This window comes from Poeciliopsis prolifica, unplaced genomic scaffold, assembly GCF_027474105.1.
Source record: "Poeciliopsis prolifica strain line A6 unplaced genomic scaffold, Auburn_PproV2 SCAFFOLD016, whole genome shotgun sequence".
In the NCBI taxonomy this organism is placed as follows: Eukaryota; Metazoa; Chordata; class Actinopteri; order Cyprinodontiformes; family Poeciliidae; genus Poeciliopsis; species Poeciliopsis prolifica.
This window is the reverse complement of record NW_026562391.1, coordinates 4,943,834-4,960,171: the sequence shown is the minus strand read 5'-3', so window position 1 is coordinate 4,960,171 and position 16,338 is coordinate 4,943,834. Positions and strand designations below refer to the sequence as shown.

General features: G+C 40.5%; 1 protein-coding gene across 1 annotated transcript; it reads left to right on the top strand.

Moving 5' to 3' along the window:
• The first annotated feature begins 1,650 nt into the window (after positions 1–1,650).
• On the top strand, positions 1,651–16,332 carry si:ch73-100l22.3 (uncharacterized). The gene is made up of 10 exons (XM_055041147.1): positions 1,651–2,133; positions 2,360–2,485; positions 3,580–6,079; positions 7,301–7,443; positions 10,686–10,772; positions 11,188–11,304; positions 12,616–12,717; positions 12,820–12,936; positions 14,343–14,425; positions 15,101–16,332. The coding sequence occupies exons 1-10, from the start codon at positions 1,996–1,998 to the stop codon at positions 15,258–15,260; spliced, it is 3,573 nt and encodes a 1,190-aa protein (XP_054897122.1). The 5' UTR covers positions 1,651–1,995; the 3' UTR covers positions 15,261–16,332.
• The last annotated feature ends 6 nt before the right edge of the window (positions 16,333–16,338 follow it).

Below are 16,338 nucleotides of genomic sequence, written 5' to 3'. Positions count from 1 at the left end.
TTATCAGGTATACCCACAATGATTTTCCTTAAACTGCGCAAATTCTCATAAAGACAAACAGATTTAGTTTGCAAAAGATGAATTAAGTATTTTTTACCCATGTAGGACACAGAAAATTTTGCGAGTCTATTCCAATTTTCGTAGGTTGACAGCTGTTTGTCAAAGATTATCTCTACTCTCCCTCGTAGGTTAAAAACACATCTTTTATCTTAAACATATATGAAGACAGAAATTGAGATATTAAGGTATTTTTGTAAGATTTCTTATAATTCACAAAAATATCGTCCATAAAAAATCACTTGTCATATATACAAGCGACTTTTGTATATGTGCTGCAACACTGTTTGATGATGTTTGATAAAAAGCTTAATGAATAATTAAACATTGTTTATTAAACTAACACAATTAATATTGGGGTCATTTTCTTTTGAAAAATATTGGTTAGTTATAGCTGAATTAAACATCATTACACAATTATAAGATTAATTAACTGAGGTTTAATATAGCTATTCTGGTAGTTACAGTGAGTGGCCACCCTTGAGTTACATGGAAATTCTTGCTAAAACCATTAAAATATTGCAGAGTCACAATTCAGAAGAGAGACAACGTACTAATGTTGCACATACCAGAACTGCTGTTTTCTTTCAGTAATTGCACAACAGAACCTGTTTCTCCTGCTGTAATGAGTCAGACAGTCAGAAACACCATGATGACTTTATAATCTTCCCTGAGGCGTTCTGAAACGCTTTAGCAATTTTTATCCCAACTCAGTGTGGTTTGTAGATTTTAATATGTGATTAATTTAAAAGATACGATTTATAGTGTAGAGAATGTTTTTTTTTTTTCCTGGCTTTTGAATATCTGACACTGAAGACGTAACGTGACCAGAAATCCATCTTTTGCTGTTCAGAATTGGCAGTTCCATACTTTAGAATAACATGAATGCTATTTGTAGGCAATCGGCCCTAAAGCAGGGAGCAAATTAAGATCAGGTTCTCCAAGTTGGCAGGTTATCAGTTTGTTAACCCTTCTGTGTTCTGAAAAGTTTTCATGCTTTATTTATTTTGAGCCGCCCCTTGCTTTGGATGGTTGACCCCAACAGCTGCAGCTCTTGCATGAACGGTAAACCGAATGTACCCCTGCTGCTGCACCACAGATGGGTGGATGGACACTGACGAAGAGTTTCATAAATCACAAATTATGATTTAAAGCATGTCATTAATGCAAAATATTCCATTATTTGTTTGTATTCTCACTTTAGGTGGCCATAACACATAAAAATCATATTAATTATTTTGTGCACTTTATATTTAACTGCAAAATTTTGTGAATCTCAACTGTGTTTAAAAGAAGGTCTGAGAGCAATCCAGTTGCTTTTAAAACTACCTGAAAACTTTTGAGCAGCAAAGTGATAGGCAACTGAGGCATGCAGACAAAAACAAAATTACAAAGCACATTTAAGAAAACAAAATGAACTCTATGTATTTAAATGTCTCTGTAAGTTTCCCTGATTATCACCATTATTATTTGAAGGGATATTGTACAGTTTGTAGCCTTTTACATGTGTGAAAGTGTAGTTTTGTTGTGCTGCACCTTTGGACGGTGCCACCTCGTTGGTAGTCCGCTCCGGGTTTTCCCACCGTCCCAGTAAGCGGTGTCCAAACTGTCGCCGTCTGTTGCTCCGGGAGGAGAGGCGGGTAAAATGTAAACACTGGTACTTCACCATGGAGACTTTCTGGTGCTGTTACTCGATAGACTTCACCCTTTCATTCTCAGTAAACCGGAAACCTCTACCGACCCACTCCCTCCGTGTCGGTGTTTAGGGCTGAGTAGCTGGTCATGAAATAAAACAGCTTCCCAACAAGGAACGTTACGTTAGCTAACTTAGCTAGCTGCTACTAGCCGGTGTCAGCTAGCGTTAGCAAAACATTGTTGGTGTAGTTTTAGTTCTGTTAATATCCTCAGTTACCGACTACCGTGTCCTCATGCAACTCGATGGAGAACTACGCAGAGTTTGCACAGCTTTGTCTCTCTAGGCTGAAGAAAAATGAGGCAGAGGAGGAGGAACACCGCAGACCTTTATCAGCATCCTCCCTCATCCGCTTCCATGGACGGCCGATCCTTCCTCCACTGGTACGATGCTAGTTGTAACACATGTTGCTCTCTGTTCATCTCGACGGCAGTCACTGCTTTATGGCCCAGGCTTCTTGTAGCCCTTTATTAACATGAAAATGCGCAAATAATTTGCAGGGGAAGCCGCTTGTTGTTCAGTCTGATCAGATGTGAAGTTGTTGAGTATTAAAAAGAGCTTCTTTTTTTAATTGTATGCATAGCAGTGTGTGCTTTGTGTTGAAAACAGCTCTCGGGGAAACAGAGAGAAGAGATGAGGCGACACAGAGACGAAGCACAGGAAGCGAGAGCCAACAAAAGTCTCAAGGATGACCCCAGAATGGCCTATGTGCAAACCATCCTGCACAGTGTTCAGGTAATTACACTGCAAAGACAAGGCTGTTGCTGGCCAAAACCGATTTATTCTCTGAGGTCAGACCTCTAAGAAGAAAAGTTACTTATTTCTGAACACCTTTATGTTGGCATTTTGATGATATTTGTCACAACACTTATGGAAGATTGTTACTCGGCAGCATTATTTAGTTAAGATTTGTAAGGCTGCTTTCAGTTTATCTTTTCCCTCCACAGCGATTCTTTAAAGATTCTTGGGTTATATGAGTTGAGATACCATTTAGATTTTGTTTAGGATAAAAAAAAGAAGTATGTTTTAGTTTAATTGAATTAGCAATTTTAATCATAGAAACATGCTTCTGGTTCCTTAAAAGAGGCCCAGAAGAAAATTGAGTGATTACAAAATTACCCTCAATTATTAAAACACATATCTAATCTTGATTTGTTTCATACCAAACTCAAAATAATGTACATTTAAAGTGAAAGTGTTCAGTTTGGTGCATTTTTGGTGAAACTGAATAAACCTGTCAGTATTTAACTTGCTGCTCACCGGGGAAAGAAATACCTTTCTGCTATTTTAAAGAATAACGTTTTTCAGGGCAGTGGAAACGTGAGAGGACAGGACAACACTTATAGCTTCACTTTGGTTTAAAACATTAACATTAGGAACATGCGGTGATAGTTGCCTCTGCTGGACAATGATGCATAGATGTAAGTTGCTCAGGGACATTGGGAGATGCTAAAGATTTGCAACGGTAGTTTTAATAAAGGTAAAACACTCCAGCAGTCTTTTAAATCAGGTGTCCTATGGGGAAGATAAATCAAGAAAATTAGCAGGAACACCACAGAGGATTCCTTGTAGGTATCCAAGAAAGATGAATTAGCAAGTGCTTCCAGTTGGATAAATGCAGTTTAAACTGGTTTAATTTTGCCCCCCAAAATCTCTGGTTCTTTTCTCATTTCTTTTCTCTCCAAAAGTCATTTTTACACTGGCCAAAAATATTTTTAATTTAATTCTAAAGCATAAATAGCTTCGTAATTGTACTGCCTTTTATGGCAGTGTTGAAAAAAACGTTCCTTTGGTCTAATTACTGTATTTTTTTTATCTTGTCTGTGCAGCTGAGAAAGACGCCAACGCTGCAAGATTTACTCCAAGAAACGGAGACAAAATTTGAATTCCCACACTTGCATAACAACAGCAGGTTCTCCATGTCCCGCAATGATGTTTCCATTGGAACCAGGGAAAGTCTTTCACCAGGACCTACCGGGAAATTAAAGAATGGCACTGCCCAACCTCCAAAGATTTCCACAACACACAGTGCCTTTTTTCCTTCAAGTATGCCGCCTCAACAAAGTTTCCAGGAAGAATACCTTCCTGAGCGACTGGACAGCCAACAAGGATCACAGCCATGTTCCTTTAATGCTGCAAGCCACCAGTCACTATCCTCAGGTTATATCACTTGTGAGAATCAAGAAAAAAGCACAGCTGATTCTGTCCAGACGATTGACGTCCAGACGACAGAAGAAACAAACAACAATGATGGGGTTTTTTTCCACAGCACCTCAAATATAATTCCCAAGATGCCTGATATCATCAGCCATCCTCCCATAGATGGAGAGGAGCTAGAGAGGACTGGACTTGAGTCATTCTTTTGCACAAACATAATGGGACCTAAAGATCTGTGTAGCACTTCATTTCACATTGATTCACTGAGATGTGACCCTTTAAGAGCTGAGCAGCCTGAATTCAGTCGTCCACACAGTCGGAACAAAGAGGTTGGCATTCCTTTTACAGCCCAAATAAATCCTGCCAGGAATAGAAGCACAGAAACAAATGACGGATCACTTGCTTTGTCAGAAAAAAACAGCCTGTCAGACAATGCAGATTTACAGCGGTCGCTAAACCTGACAGAAGTCGTTCGTGTTCAGAAACCTCCCAGCAAAGCAGAGGCAGAACCTGCAGATATTGAGATTGACTTCCCTGACTTTAAGCAGCCCGAGGAGTCTCGTCCTCTGAGCCTCCAGGCTTTGCTGAAGAAGTCTCAGGAGTATCGGCGGCGCCAGCGGATGCTGAGGAACCAAGCCAAAAGCAATAAAATGCACCAGGAGAGAATTCAAGAGAAGCCAAAAGGGCGAGCGGAGGAGCCGAGCCTTTCTGACAAGGAGAACGAGGAGTTGCATCACAAGGGTGCAGTACAGGGCAAAAAGAGTAAGGAGGGGAGAGGCACTCTTATCTGGTCAGAGGAAGCCTTGCCTCAGAAACCCCGGAAATCAAACAGGATTGAGTGCGAAGGCGTAGCAGAAGATGGGAAAGCAATGGAACGCCTCAGCATTGAGGAAGAGACATTCTTTAAAAACAAACTGAACAGTTCTCAAGAGGTCAGAGCGGCACCTAAACAGGTCAGTGTTTTGATTCAACAGCAGGAGTCTTTGATGAAAACCTCCCTTATCCAAGGGACGTTTTATGAGCCAGCTTGTCTGCCGTCTTTTCACGGAGGAGTCGAGAAGTACCGTTCTTTTCCAGTCCCAAGCTTCTGTCTGAGTCCCGTTCCCTGCAAAAATAAAACTATCAATGCTGCAGGAACACCAGAACTCAAATCAGACTCCAGTTCTGACTTTAACGAGGCCAGAGTTAAGGACATAAATCTCGATCGCCAACAGAGCCCAACGGTTCCTTCTGGGAGTGTCATCATTGGAGACGATGACACAAGCGTATTTGCCAAAAGTTCGCTGCCCATCGATCAGCTCGAGTCCAACCTGTGCAGTCTGAAGGTGCTGATCTCAGATCTGGAATCCACAGTCAAAGAGAACTTGGACGATCGCCGGGAACCTGACTGCAGCACGCAAAGTGATGAGAACCTTGAGAGCAGCAAGGACTATGAGCAAATCGAAAACGCCTTTCCGGATAATTCCTCCTGCTGTTTGGAGGACACACAGGATGCTGCTGATGATGATGATGGCAATGAAGTAGACAACTTGTGGCAAAGACAATCACTCATTCAGTTTAAGAACATGGATAAAGATGTGGGACCTAATCCAAAGTCAAGTCTCAGGGATGTTTCCCTACAGAACTGCTTTGAGATAATTAAACTTAGCCAACATAGTCAAGTCCAAGCCTCAATAAAAGAAAACAGAAATGAGATGAGTCCAGACGGAGGAGGCAGTGGTAATATACAGCGTGGTGTTTCCAAAACGGAGCAACTCTCTTCTAAAAATACAATGTCCGTAGCACAGCAGATGCGAATACCCAGCATTTTCCGAAATGTTGCCTGCAAAGACGTCCCTGCAGCTCACCTTTCACATCTTAAGGAAAGAGTGGGGAATATAGCCGCTGATGCTGAGGGCCCCGTCCCCTCACAGTCTCTGAATCGGTCGTATGACGTGGACACACCGTCAGACCTTTGGTTGCAGGAAGGATCAGGATCCGACCTCGGCTCACAGCGTAGTTACAATCAGACAAAGGGTCTGACTCCAGAGAGTGGTGGTGAGGATCAGTCGGGGGTGTCTAAGGTCAAACGGAGACTGCTCATGCATGTGACCGAGGGGACTGTGGAGATGAAAGAAGGAAGGGGCCGAGCAGTGGACCCTGTGGTCACACCACACTCTGGCACTCCTACAGGTAAGGACAGAGTGAAGGACTAACAGGGTTTTGAGATATGCAGCTTTTATTTCTCTGAAACAGTAGAACAGGTATGCTGAAAGAGAAAACACGAATACTTATTTATAATAATTTAAATTTAGTAGAAGGATAGTAGGATAAGAAGGCCACCAATTAGAGTTTTGCCACCCATTTTAGATTTGCTTTGTTCTGCCAATAGCAATTTTAGTCAGTATGGATTTCTCTTTAAAAATTATAATAAAAGATATGAGAACAGCATTAAGAGAAATGTTTTGTCTTTTTGCTCTGAGCGGTCATTAGTTGTCTATATTTGCAGCAGAGGAAACATTATGTCATATGTTAAGAGTGCAATCCTTCAAAGGAGGGTATGACTAATAGCTAAAACCAAAAAAAGATCAAGACTTGATATTTTAAACTATCAGTGTCCCGATACAACTTCTGATACGATATTGACCCAGTATGATATCAGCATGAATCATATATACTTTCATCACTTATTTTATAGTGCTGCATGTTAGAAAAGACTTGTTCAAGTGACATTGTTAACAGAACAGTCAAAAACAACAGGTTTGAGAACAACTGACACATTTATTATTAACCATGGAGTCTGCATACAAGCCCTGCTGGATAGAAATGCTGGGGCGGACTCGTTGCTGGAGTGGATTGCTTCTGACAGATTTTAGATATAATCAGTCTGGTACTGATATCAGACCGATTTCTGATATCAGTATTAGATTGGGACAGTCCCTATTTTAAACTGACGTTAGCCCAAATATTTATGAGAATCTCAATTGGCATAGCTAGAATTACAGAAACGGGTATCTTCGTGTGCTTATTCTCGACATTTACAAATGCGGAGAAGTAAAAAAAAAATAAAGCTTTGCTATGTTCCAGTTAGCCTTCCACTTATTTGCTTAAAACTTTGCTCTCGCTTTCTTGCAGCCTAAGTGAACTTCAGATGTGTTTTGACAATTCATTTAAAATGCAAGTTCCTTTTAAAACAATTGCTGACAGTTTCCTTTACCCCGTCTCCATGAAAAGTGATCATTATGTCTGGTGCATGGCTTAGTTGGAAAATTAACTTTGACTTTCTGACCGCCTGGTCATCAGTTAGAGCCGTTCCTGGTCAAGGACGGCTTTCTTCTCTAATTATTCTGCATCTGAGTTTGGCCTTGAAATCATTTTTAACTTTTGACCGTTTGTTGTTGTCGTCAACTTTAGCTGGGGTGTATTTGTCTGAAGGCTGCGGCTTCCAGGAACAAGAGACACTGAAAAGCAAACAAGAGCGACTGAAACAGATGCATGCAGCTCAAGTCCGAGCCCTGCAAGAGGAGCACAGGAAGCAGCAGGAAGAACTCCTACAGGTGAGATCATTAAAAACATGATTTGGCAACTTTGAGGGAATAAATATAATATTAAATATATATTGAATATATAAGTACAGACCATAGTCATGACTTATGTTTTATTTAAAAGTCCTAATTTCATTTGTTAGCCAAGTGCACTGAGTGTGTTTGTGTATGTGTTAGGTACCAGCATAGATCCTGCAGATTGTGTAGAAACCCTGTTTCATGGTCTTTGTTTAAAACAAGCCTTTTATATCAAAATGTCAGAGTTTATGGGACATGCTTTCACAAATACATTATATTTGGATCCCCACCTATTCACAGATTTCTCTGATTTGAGTGGCGCGTCACTCAGAAACGTTGGTGCAAAATCCACCAATTCGAGTATTATTTTTTCTAGCACAAATCTAAAATGTTCGAAAGAAAATGCAACTTGGGAAGCAGAAATGACTTGGCGCGATGCTACTTGACACGCTGTTGGCTGGCGTTCGCAAATCCCGGAGCACCATTCATTTTCCTTGGCAATAGACGGTTATGGTCCACTTAAATTATTCTGCAGTTGAATAACATGGACAGTCCATCCAACTAGGAAGAAATGCTGCCGTTCTTCTTATTTCTCAAAAGTGTAGGACTTGTGAAAAATAAGTTGCCATAAAACAGCTCTTGCTTTGTTTTTATGAGCCGCCTTAATCATCAAATCATGAGACAGTCCTAAGAAGTCAAATTAGATTTTGATTACTTCAATATTGCAGTCGTTTTATGAGCAGGACAAGCCAGGGAGATGAGGAGTTTAAACAGTCAGCTGGGAACTCCTCGCTGTCAAGCAGGTGATAAACAGGAACGTATTAGACTGAGGAGACAGTGAGTGAACTCAGTTTCTCACAGTCAAACCGTCTCTGCTCTCCAAGCACCAAGGAAATGTTTCAACAACAGAATCACAGAAACCTTTAGCGTGTAGTTTTGTTTTTTTATTTTAGTCCCACCGCTCTTAGTTCGTCTTTAACCCAACTCCTTATAATAACAGTGAAAACTATTTGATAAGCGAATAAGTACTATTTTTATTTTTGACAAAAAAGAAATTACTCATAAAGTAGCGGAATCGATGGCAGTGAAATTGAAAATAGGGATGAAACAATTAGTCGAATTAATGGTGGTTAATTGATCATTGTAGTAATCATCTACTAATTTAGACATTGAGAAATCATTAATTGGTATGTAGACTCCGAAAAATGGCCAAAGACACATATTTCACATTTAAGATGCTGTTTTACCCTGAACTTCTTAAGTGGCATTTTTAGCTTCACCTCGTTCTAATTCTGCTTAAAAAACAAACTCCTGTTAGACAATTTTTGCTATTCAATTACTAATAAAAAAAATAACCAATAGATTTGTAAACTCTTATTTTTTTAGCTGTCGATGCATCCTTTGCTACAAATAATCAAATATTCACTAATGGAATGTTGCTGTTGCATTTTAGGGAATAAAATGTGTATCTTCTCATTCTAAAAGGTATTTAAATTATTTGCTTGCTTGTATTTTTTAATGTATTTCTGTCATTGTGTCAAAAAAGTGGTCAAATGACAAATCTGCAGAATATGTTTTTTTTTTTATCCCATTGATCATCAGAATAATCAATAACTAAAATAAGTCGCAGCCTTAACTGAAAACAGAACTCAGTGATGCTCAGAGAGTTCCCACTGCTCTCTGTTTCCTACTGATCATCATGTTTATACCACATGGTAATAGAAAGAAAGTTAGAAAGTAAAAGTTTAAACAAATGAACCAGTTTTAGTTCCATGAATATTCATGGGGTTGTTTGGACTGGCAACAACCGAGCTGCTTGAGATTTTGTTAAAAACAAGCATCTCCAAACATGATTTTGTTTGTCCCCACTGAATAGATGTTCTCAAATGAAAAGCAATTTATTGCACATCTTTACCAGCGGGGCCATTAACAAATGTGTCTGCATCTGTATCTTTCTGAAACACCACCAGCAGTAAAACATTTACTCTGAGGCATGGTATTGTAACAGCGCAGCATCCTCCCATTGGCCTGCCTCTTGCACCGGATTGCATCACTTATTGCCGTACAGATTCTGTGCAGCGTAATTCCAGAGCGGCACCAATAACTCACCCTGCCCGGGGTTCTCGGCTCACCCAAAGTCACCTTTGAGGAATTGTAAATCAACGTCTGGCTCGTCTCGACTTTGTTTTTTTGGAAAGCGCTTTATGAATTTCTGACTGTTTCAGAAGAATAATAACTCGGGCTGCTAATGTTTCTTTTGAGACTAAAAGCACATGAGCGTTTCCCGCGCAGGTCGTGTGCCTACCTGTGAGAGTGAGCTCCTGGGCTGGGGCCAGACTACAGACGTCGGCTCGTTACGAGAGACCTTCAGACTCCCCCCCAGTCTGGAGAAAAAGGGGGATTCTACCATAAATGTTTCATTACATCCCTAAAAGACAAGCTGGCACGGCTGCCTGTTTCTCTTGTGTGTGTGTGTGTGTGTGTGTGTGTGTGTGTGTGTGTGTGTGTGTGTGTGTGTGTGTGTGCGTGCGTGCGTGCGTGCGTGCGTGCGTGCGTGCGTGGTGCGTGTGTATGAGACCATGCAAGGCTTCAAGGACGCCCGCTGTTCTCTGGCAACCTGTTCCCGGTTCCGTAGCCCGTGTCCGTATATTTGTTCTTGGCTGCCGTCCTCGCCCTGTTAATTGTGCTCTCTGTTTAATTTATGTATCCTTAACAACAATATAATTAACATAAGCTGTTTAATAAAGAAGACTTCTCTCTGGCTCTGTGACGCGGTGAGAGCAAGCTGGCCGGACTCTCCGGCGGGGGGCGGAAAGAGGGGGGACTGAGGGAATTGACACAGAAAAGGGAAGGATAATTTGCTTAATTCATGAGCGTCTGTGGTTAAGCGCCAGATCGTCCCGCTGAGCGCCGCCGCTAATGATTCCTTCTTTTTATTCGCTCCCTCTCTTTGTTTTCTGTGATTCCACCTCCAACATTGTTCTTAGTGTCTGCTTGTATTAATTTCCCCGGATCTCTCCGGTCCTCGTCTCATCCTTCTTCTCTCTGTGCCCCGTCACTCCCCTTCTGTCTTCTTCTCTCCACCCTCAATTAATTTCTTCCTCCTGCCTCATTTGCTGTCCTTTCCAATTCAATATTTTCCACCCTTGTCTTCTCCCAGATGCGTGCGTACACACGCAAACACACACACACACACACCCACCCTCATATTTGATCTCTCCTTCTGTCCATCTCAGGTGTTGGCAGCACGTTACCGTCTCCTGCAGGACGTGTCTCCCTGCTCTCGACTTGGGGACGCGTTAACCTTCTCCAGCCTCCCTCAGGTATTACCACATCTCCACCTTTTACCTGTGCAGATTTTTATCCCGCTCCATATATTTTTAATCCTAATCAGCACCAATCACGTGCTATTGTGCCGGATCTGATCAACGACCTGACTTCCCCTTAGACTCCATTTGTTTAGCAAACGTGAAGCTTTAATGCTGCGGCTCTTGAATCAACAAGTGAGTGACAGCACATCAGCTGCTTATTATTCTGTTTATTATTCTCTGTTCTAATGATGAGCTGCGAGTCCACTTGCGCCAATGCTCCGAACAGATGCCAGCAAAAGGACCTTGAGACGCCGTGGTGGAAATTAATTGGTTGTCATTGATGGAATTAGCATTCTCCTCTGTCTTCCCCCTCTCTTATCATTATTCACCCTCTCTTTTTCTCTCTCTCTCTCTCTGGCTTCATCAGCCCCTGAGCCCGCTCTCGCAGCGCTGCCGCCCCCTGGTGGCTGCAGCCGTAAAAGGTTTTCTAACTCGCAGGCTTCTGAGGACAGAGAGAGTTGCACAGCTGGTGCGCACCATCAGGGTGAGTAAAAACAGCAGGACTGACGCTGATCACGGACGCTGATCACGGATTGATGTTAAAAAGCTGGCAAACATATTCATGCCCTGAGCCTTTTTTTTTATTTTAACAAACAGAAATATGAATGTACTGGCTTAAATTTTCATGATTGACCAGGAGTGTCCAAGCTTTTTGTCACCTGTGTCAAAATCGTCAGCTCACAGCACTCACAGACAGAAAGAATATAATTTTCAAAAACTTATACCTGCTCAACATTAAACCAAGGATGAACTATTAGTGGTGCAACTTTTTCACTTCTGCTATGATGTAGATATTACAGCTTTGATTACTGGCTGATGCCAATATTGACACAATATGATATCAGCTTGACTCGTAATTTTATTGCTTGTTTTGTTGTGTGGATTGTTAAAAAAAAGGCTAGATCAAGTGATAGAGAAACAACAATATAGGAATGATTTATTTTCTACCCAGCATCCAAGCGCTGCTGGGTAGAAATGCTTCTATCGGTGTTCTTTTAGATGCAGACAATATATAATCCGATACTTGTTTTTTAGGCTGATATCGGACCAATTTATGATGTCAATTTCAGACTGGGACGTCGCCATGGACGCTTTTAATTAAACAAGTAAAGTAATCAGAGTACTGTAGGAGTGCGGTCATAAATCCAAAAATTCAAGTGGTTTTTACACATTTTCCCTGTTAAATGAAAGGCGTCCAGTTTGCTTTTTATTTTTGGCTCAGTTGAAGAAAACTTAAAAAGTATTTTGTCTATTAGCAATAAAAAAACAGATTTAGGTCAGTACTCATTTGCAAACACTTTCAGTATTTAGCTGAGGTTTAATACAGCAATTAAAATCAGATTTTGATCTGCTTTTAAAATACACCCAGGTGTATTTTAGAGTATATGTCAATGAGTAGATGTGTTGCTAGTTACCATGATAGCAGCAGGCAACCAGAAAGCTTTGGAAAAATGATCACTGTGTTGCGTCTAACATTTTCGTAAGAAGATTTTAATTTAAAGTCGTCTTTTTGTTCTTACTTTGTTCTAACCATTCTAATTTATCTTTTAATTGTGGGTGAGAGGCCACACAAAAGGAGTCCAGAGGCCGGAAATGGCCCCCGGACCTCGCTTTGAAAACATTTGTACACATTTTTAATAGTGTGTCACAATTATCAACTGTTATGCGCTTTTCTTATCACATTACACACCTAAACAAAACACCAACAAGACAATATGGAAAAGTTCAGGCTGTATGAATATTTTTGCAATACTATCTGTGTTGCTGTTTGCGTGTGTGTATTGTGTGTGTGTAGGACACGCAGCAGTTCCTGCAGGCCTTCCAGCAGCAGAGCGCCAGCAGAGGGGATCGCTGTAGTAGGCAAGATGTATTATTGCAGGAGAGAGTCGCTCTGCAGGTGTGAACACAAACACATGCCGTACAGACATCTGTTAACTCGCGCCGTTACGAGCTAATCATTAAAACCATCTTCTGCTTTTTAATTGTTTCTTCTCCCCAGCTGCGCGCCGCCCGTTATGAGGTTTACGACATATTCTTCAGTCTGTCAGCCGGAGAGCAGATGCAGCTAATCAGATGGGACAGAGAGCTGGCCAGGGAGAGGCAGCTCAGACGGCAGGTAATCTCCCCGCAGTGTGCGGTAAATCCTGGGGTGGTAGAATTAGATGCAGGTGCACAACAGGTGATTCGGGACCATCTGGTTCCGTAATAAAGTAACATGGAGCGTACTTGTATCATGGCTCAGTTATTTATTTTTTTTTCATTTATGTCAAGTCAAAGTAAAAATGGGTGTTTCATTTCTGGCCTGAATGTTTTTATCTGATCACTCTTACCAGGACTTGGCTTGCAATGAAAAAGACAACACATGGAATGTCATGTGTTGTTTTATTTACAGATGCACCAATCAGAATGTTGTATTCAATTTTAGATCTCTGGTTTCCATTAACCTTTGACCTCTCGGTACAGATTTCTCTTTAAAGGGGTGGAGTAATGTAAAATCAACTTTTTCTGGCTTTATACCATCTTGTAATGTTACTCCCTCATCAAAAACATGGATTGCTTTGATTCTTTCATGTAGGTTTGAGAAATCCTTGATCTCACAAAGCTCCTCCAGCTGAGCTTCTGCCTCACAGAGCAGCCCTCCTTCCACTCAGCTCCTTCAGACTAGCGGCAGCAGCAATTAGCAAACACCGGGTGGAACCGGGAGTATGATGAACTGCTGAGTGAAAACGGTTGTTAACGGCATAGTGGAGAATTATTGTTTTGATGACGTACTGAAAGCAGAGTTTCCGAAAGAACAGCAGCTTCTTAAAGAGACACAGGCCCAATTTCAAGACGCTAAATTGCGAAATCAAATTTCTTTTGACTTATGTTTGATATTTACAGCATTTTTGTAACAACTGAAGGTAACATAGTCACTTGGTTCTGCTATAAAATGGTGCTATGTGGCTGGAAAAAAACAAAACACCGCCCCTTTAAGAATGATAAAACAAGACGATATCACGACTGGTCTTCATTAATAAACACATATTCACCAGTAAAAATCATTGTAGATATTCTTACCTAAACTACAGGGTGCAGCAAATTCTTCCTGAAGTAACACATGTAATGCTAATAGAAACAGACATACACTCATCTTCTCAGACCTAAAAGCAGGTCAACACTAACTAAATTTAAAAGTAAACTTAAGTGTTGCATTTTAGTGCAGATTGCAACAAAAAACAATTTCTCTCTAAACAATTATGGCACCATGACCTAAATGATCAAGACAGGTATCCTTTAGACAAAGGAGACCAAAGTAGAAATGGCCAAAAATTAAAACCAAACATATTTTATCTTTTATACTAAAAGCGCCTTTATGGTTAGAAGACTGAATTACTCAAGTCCTCTGCATATATATTTCTACTCTTTGATCCCTCCTATCTCTGCTGACTAAGCTGTTTGTGTGTGTGTGTGTGTGTGTGTGTGTGTGTGCGTGCGTGTGTGTGTGGGTGGGTGTGTGTGGGTGTGTTCAATCTTGTTTAGAACGGACATGCCGGTTGCACCCGAGGGAAGAGTTCTCTGTCTGCTGCGACGCAGAAATCACTGGAGAGGAAGAGAGAAAGGATGTGAGTTTTCCCTCAGTTGTACCCGAGCGTGTTCACTATAAGTTAAATTCAGCTGACATTAAAATAATTACACTACCAGCCACAGTTATTGACACCCAGGTCAAAGACGTGTTAAAAACCATAAAACACATTCTTCTTGTATTGCTGTCCCATAATCCGACAGTAGATTTATTCAGTAGAAAGTAACTCCAGAGTAATTGTTCTAAGCTGAAATCACTGATGGCATATTTATTGGTACCACCAAGAAGTTTTTTAAACCTATTTTTACTTTTGAAGGTTAATCAGAATTTTGTAGAACTTCAGATAAAAATCCGGTAGATTCTTACGCAGAACTGAAAATGGGTCATCATTAGGTTTGGCAGCAGAGTAATGCTCCAGATTAACACAGAAATGTTCTTCGAGCCATTGCTTTATGTAGGTTTGACCTTTGTAAAATGCTATGAGAGAACACTAAGTGCTGTCATATTGGCAGAGGCAACATTTGTGCTACCAGTGATTTTCTCAGATGGAATTTGTCCCCACTGAATAATTTTAACCAAATTAAAAGTTTTATTTTTCAAAGTCATGTTTCTGGGACTGAATTTGAATTATTTTTGTCTTGAACACTAGAGATTTTTATGTGGCATCAGTAATTTAAAATTTCAGCTCCTAAAAATCATCTTTCCTTCCCTCCAGGATTCAGAAAAAGGCTGCAGAATGTCACAAGGGGGCTGCGGCGCGGACCGGCCCAAAGTCTGGATTCTCTGTCGAGAAACCACAGGAGACAAAACGAGGACAGTTTAAAGCAAATCCTCAGAGGGTTCCCAAAAGCGTTTGCTCGTCTAGACCTCGATGACACTTTTCTAATTGGCCCCAGTGAGAACTCGTCTCGTAACGCCCTCAGCCAACTGAATAAATGCAAGATAAGAAATCTGTTAGATGTAAAATCTAAATGGATGTTGTAGCTGACCGACCCCACGAGATATAGAGATGCTGTTTCAGGAAAAACTAATTATTTATCTAATCTGCTTCCTGCATTGCTCAGAGTTTTCAGTAGAGGAATCGTGGCTCATCAGAACAGAATATTCTCAAGAGTTGAAAACAAACGCCACCGGCGGTTTGGCTCTTAATTCATGGCTCACTTGGACTCCACACATCTTTAGGGGTATCCAGGCCCCTGACATGCATTTTTACTCAGTTTTGGAGCCAGTGATTCCACCTGTGATAAAAATAAATAAATAAATAAAAATGATGTTTTATGTGCCTTCCAACAAAGTCAGGTGAAATATGGAGGGCCAAAAGTGTTCAAAATTATCACATTTTTAAAATGTGTCTGTACACATATTCATATTTGAAGCGTTAAATAATTCTACACAAATATGCAGATTTGTGTATAATTATTTCACTTTTTGTCTTTCCAATGCTGCAGTGCCATAATTTTAAACTGTTTCATTACTTCTTTTTTTTTCTTTCTAAACAAACTTTGATAACTAAAAATATAATCTGCAAGGCAAGCCAATCAGCTTGACTGGAGCAGTGTTAATCTCCCCTAACAGATGTGCTGCTCATGTGGGACCCATTATTTCTAGAATGACATTTAATCACATTTGAATGACTTGTGTCACATTTAAATAGTCTGTTTTCAATTCATTTTTAGCACTGTTGGCCTTCCATATTATTGGCACAGTTTGGCTCTTTTGACTTTTGCTTATTCTGTTCTCAGACACACCCAAATGTCACTGTCGCATTTTAGACATGGGTGTTTTTCATGCTTTGAAGCATTTATTGCCTTACAGTTTGCACCGTTTTATAAGTAGAGATTTGCCATATGTGTAGACTTTTGCTTTTTTTAAATTCTTGTGTACAAAGGCTCAGTATGCTTGGTATTTATTTGTTTATATTTGATAATAAAATTATTGTTTTATTTTTCTGTT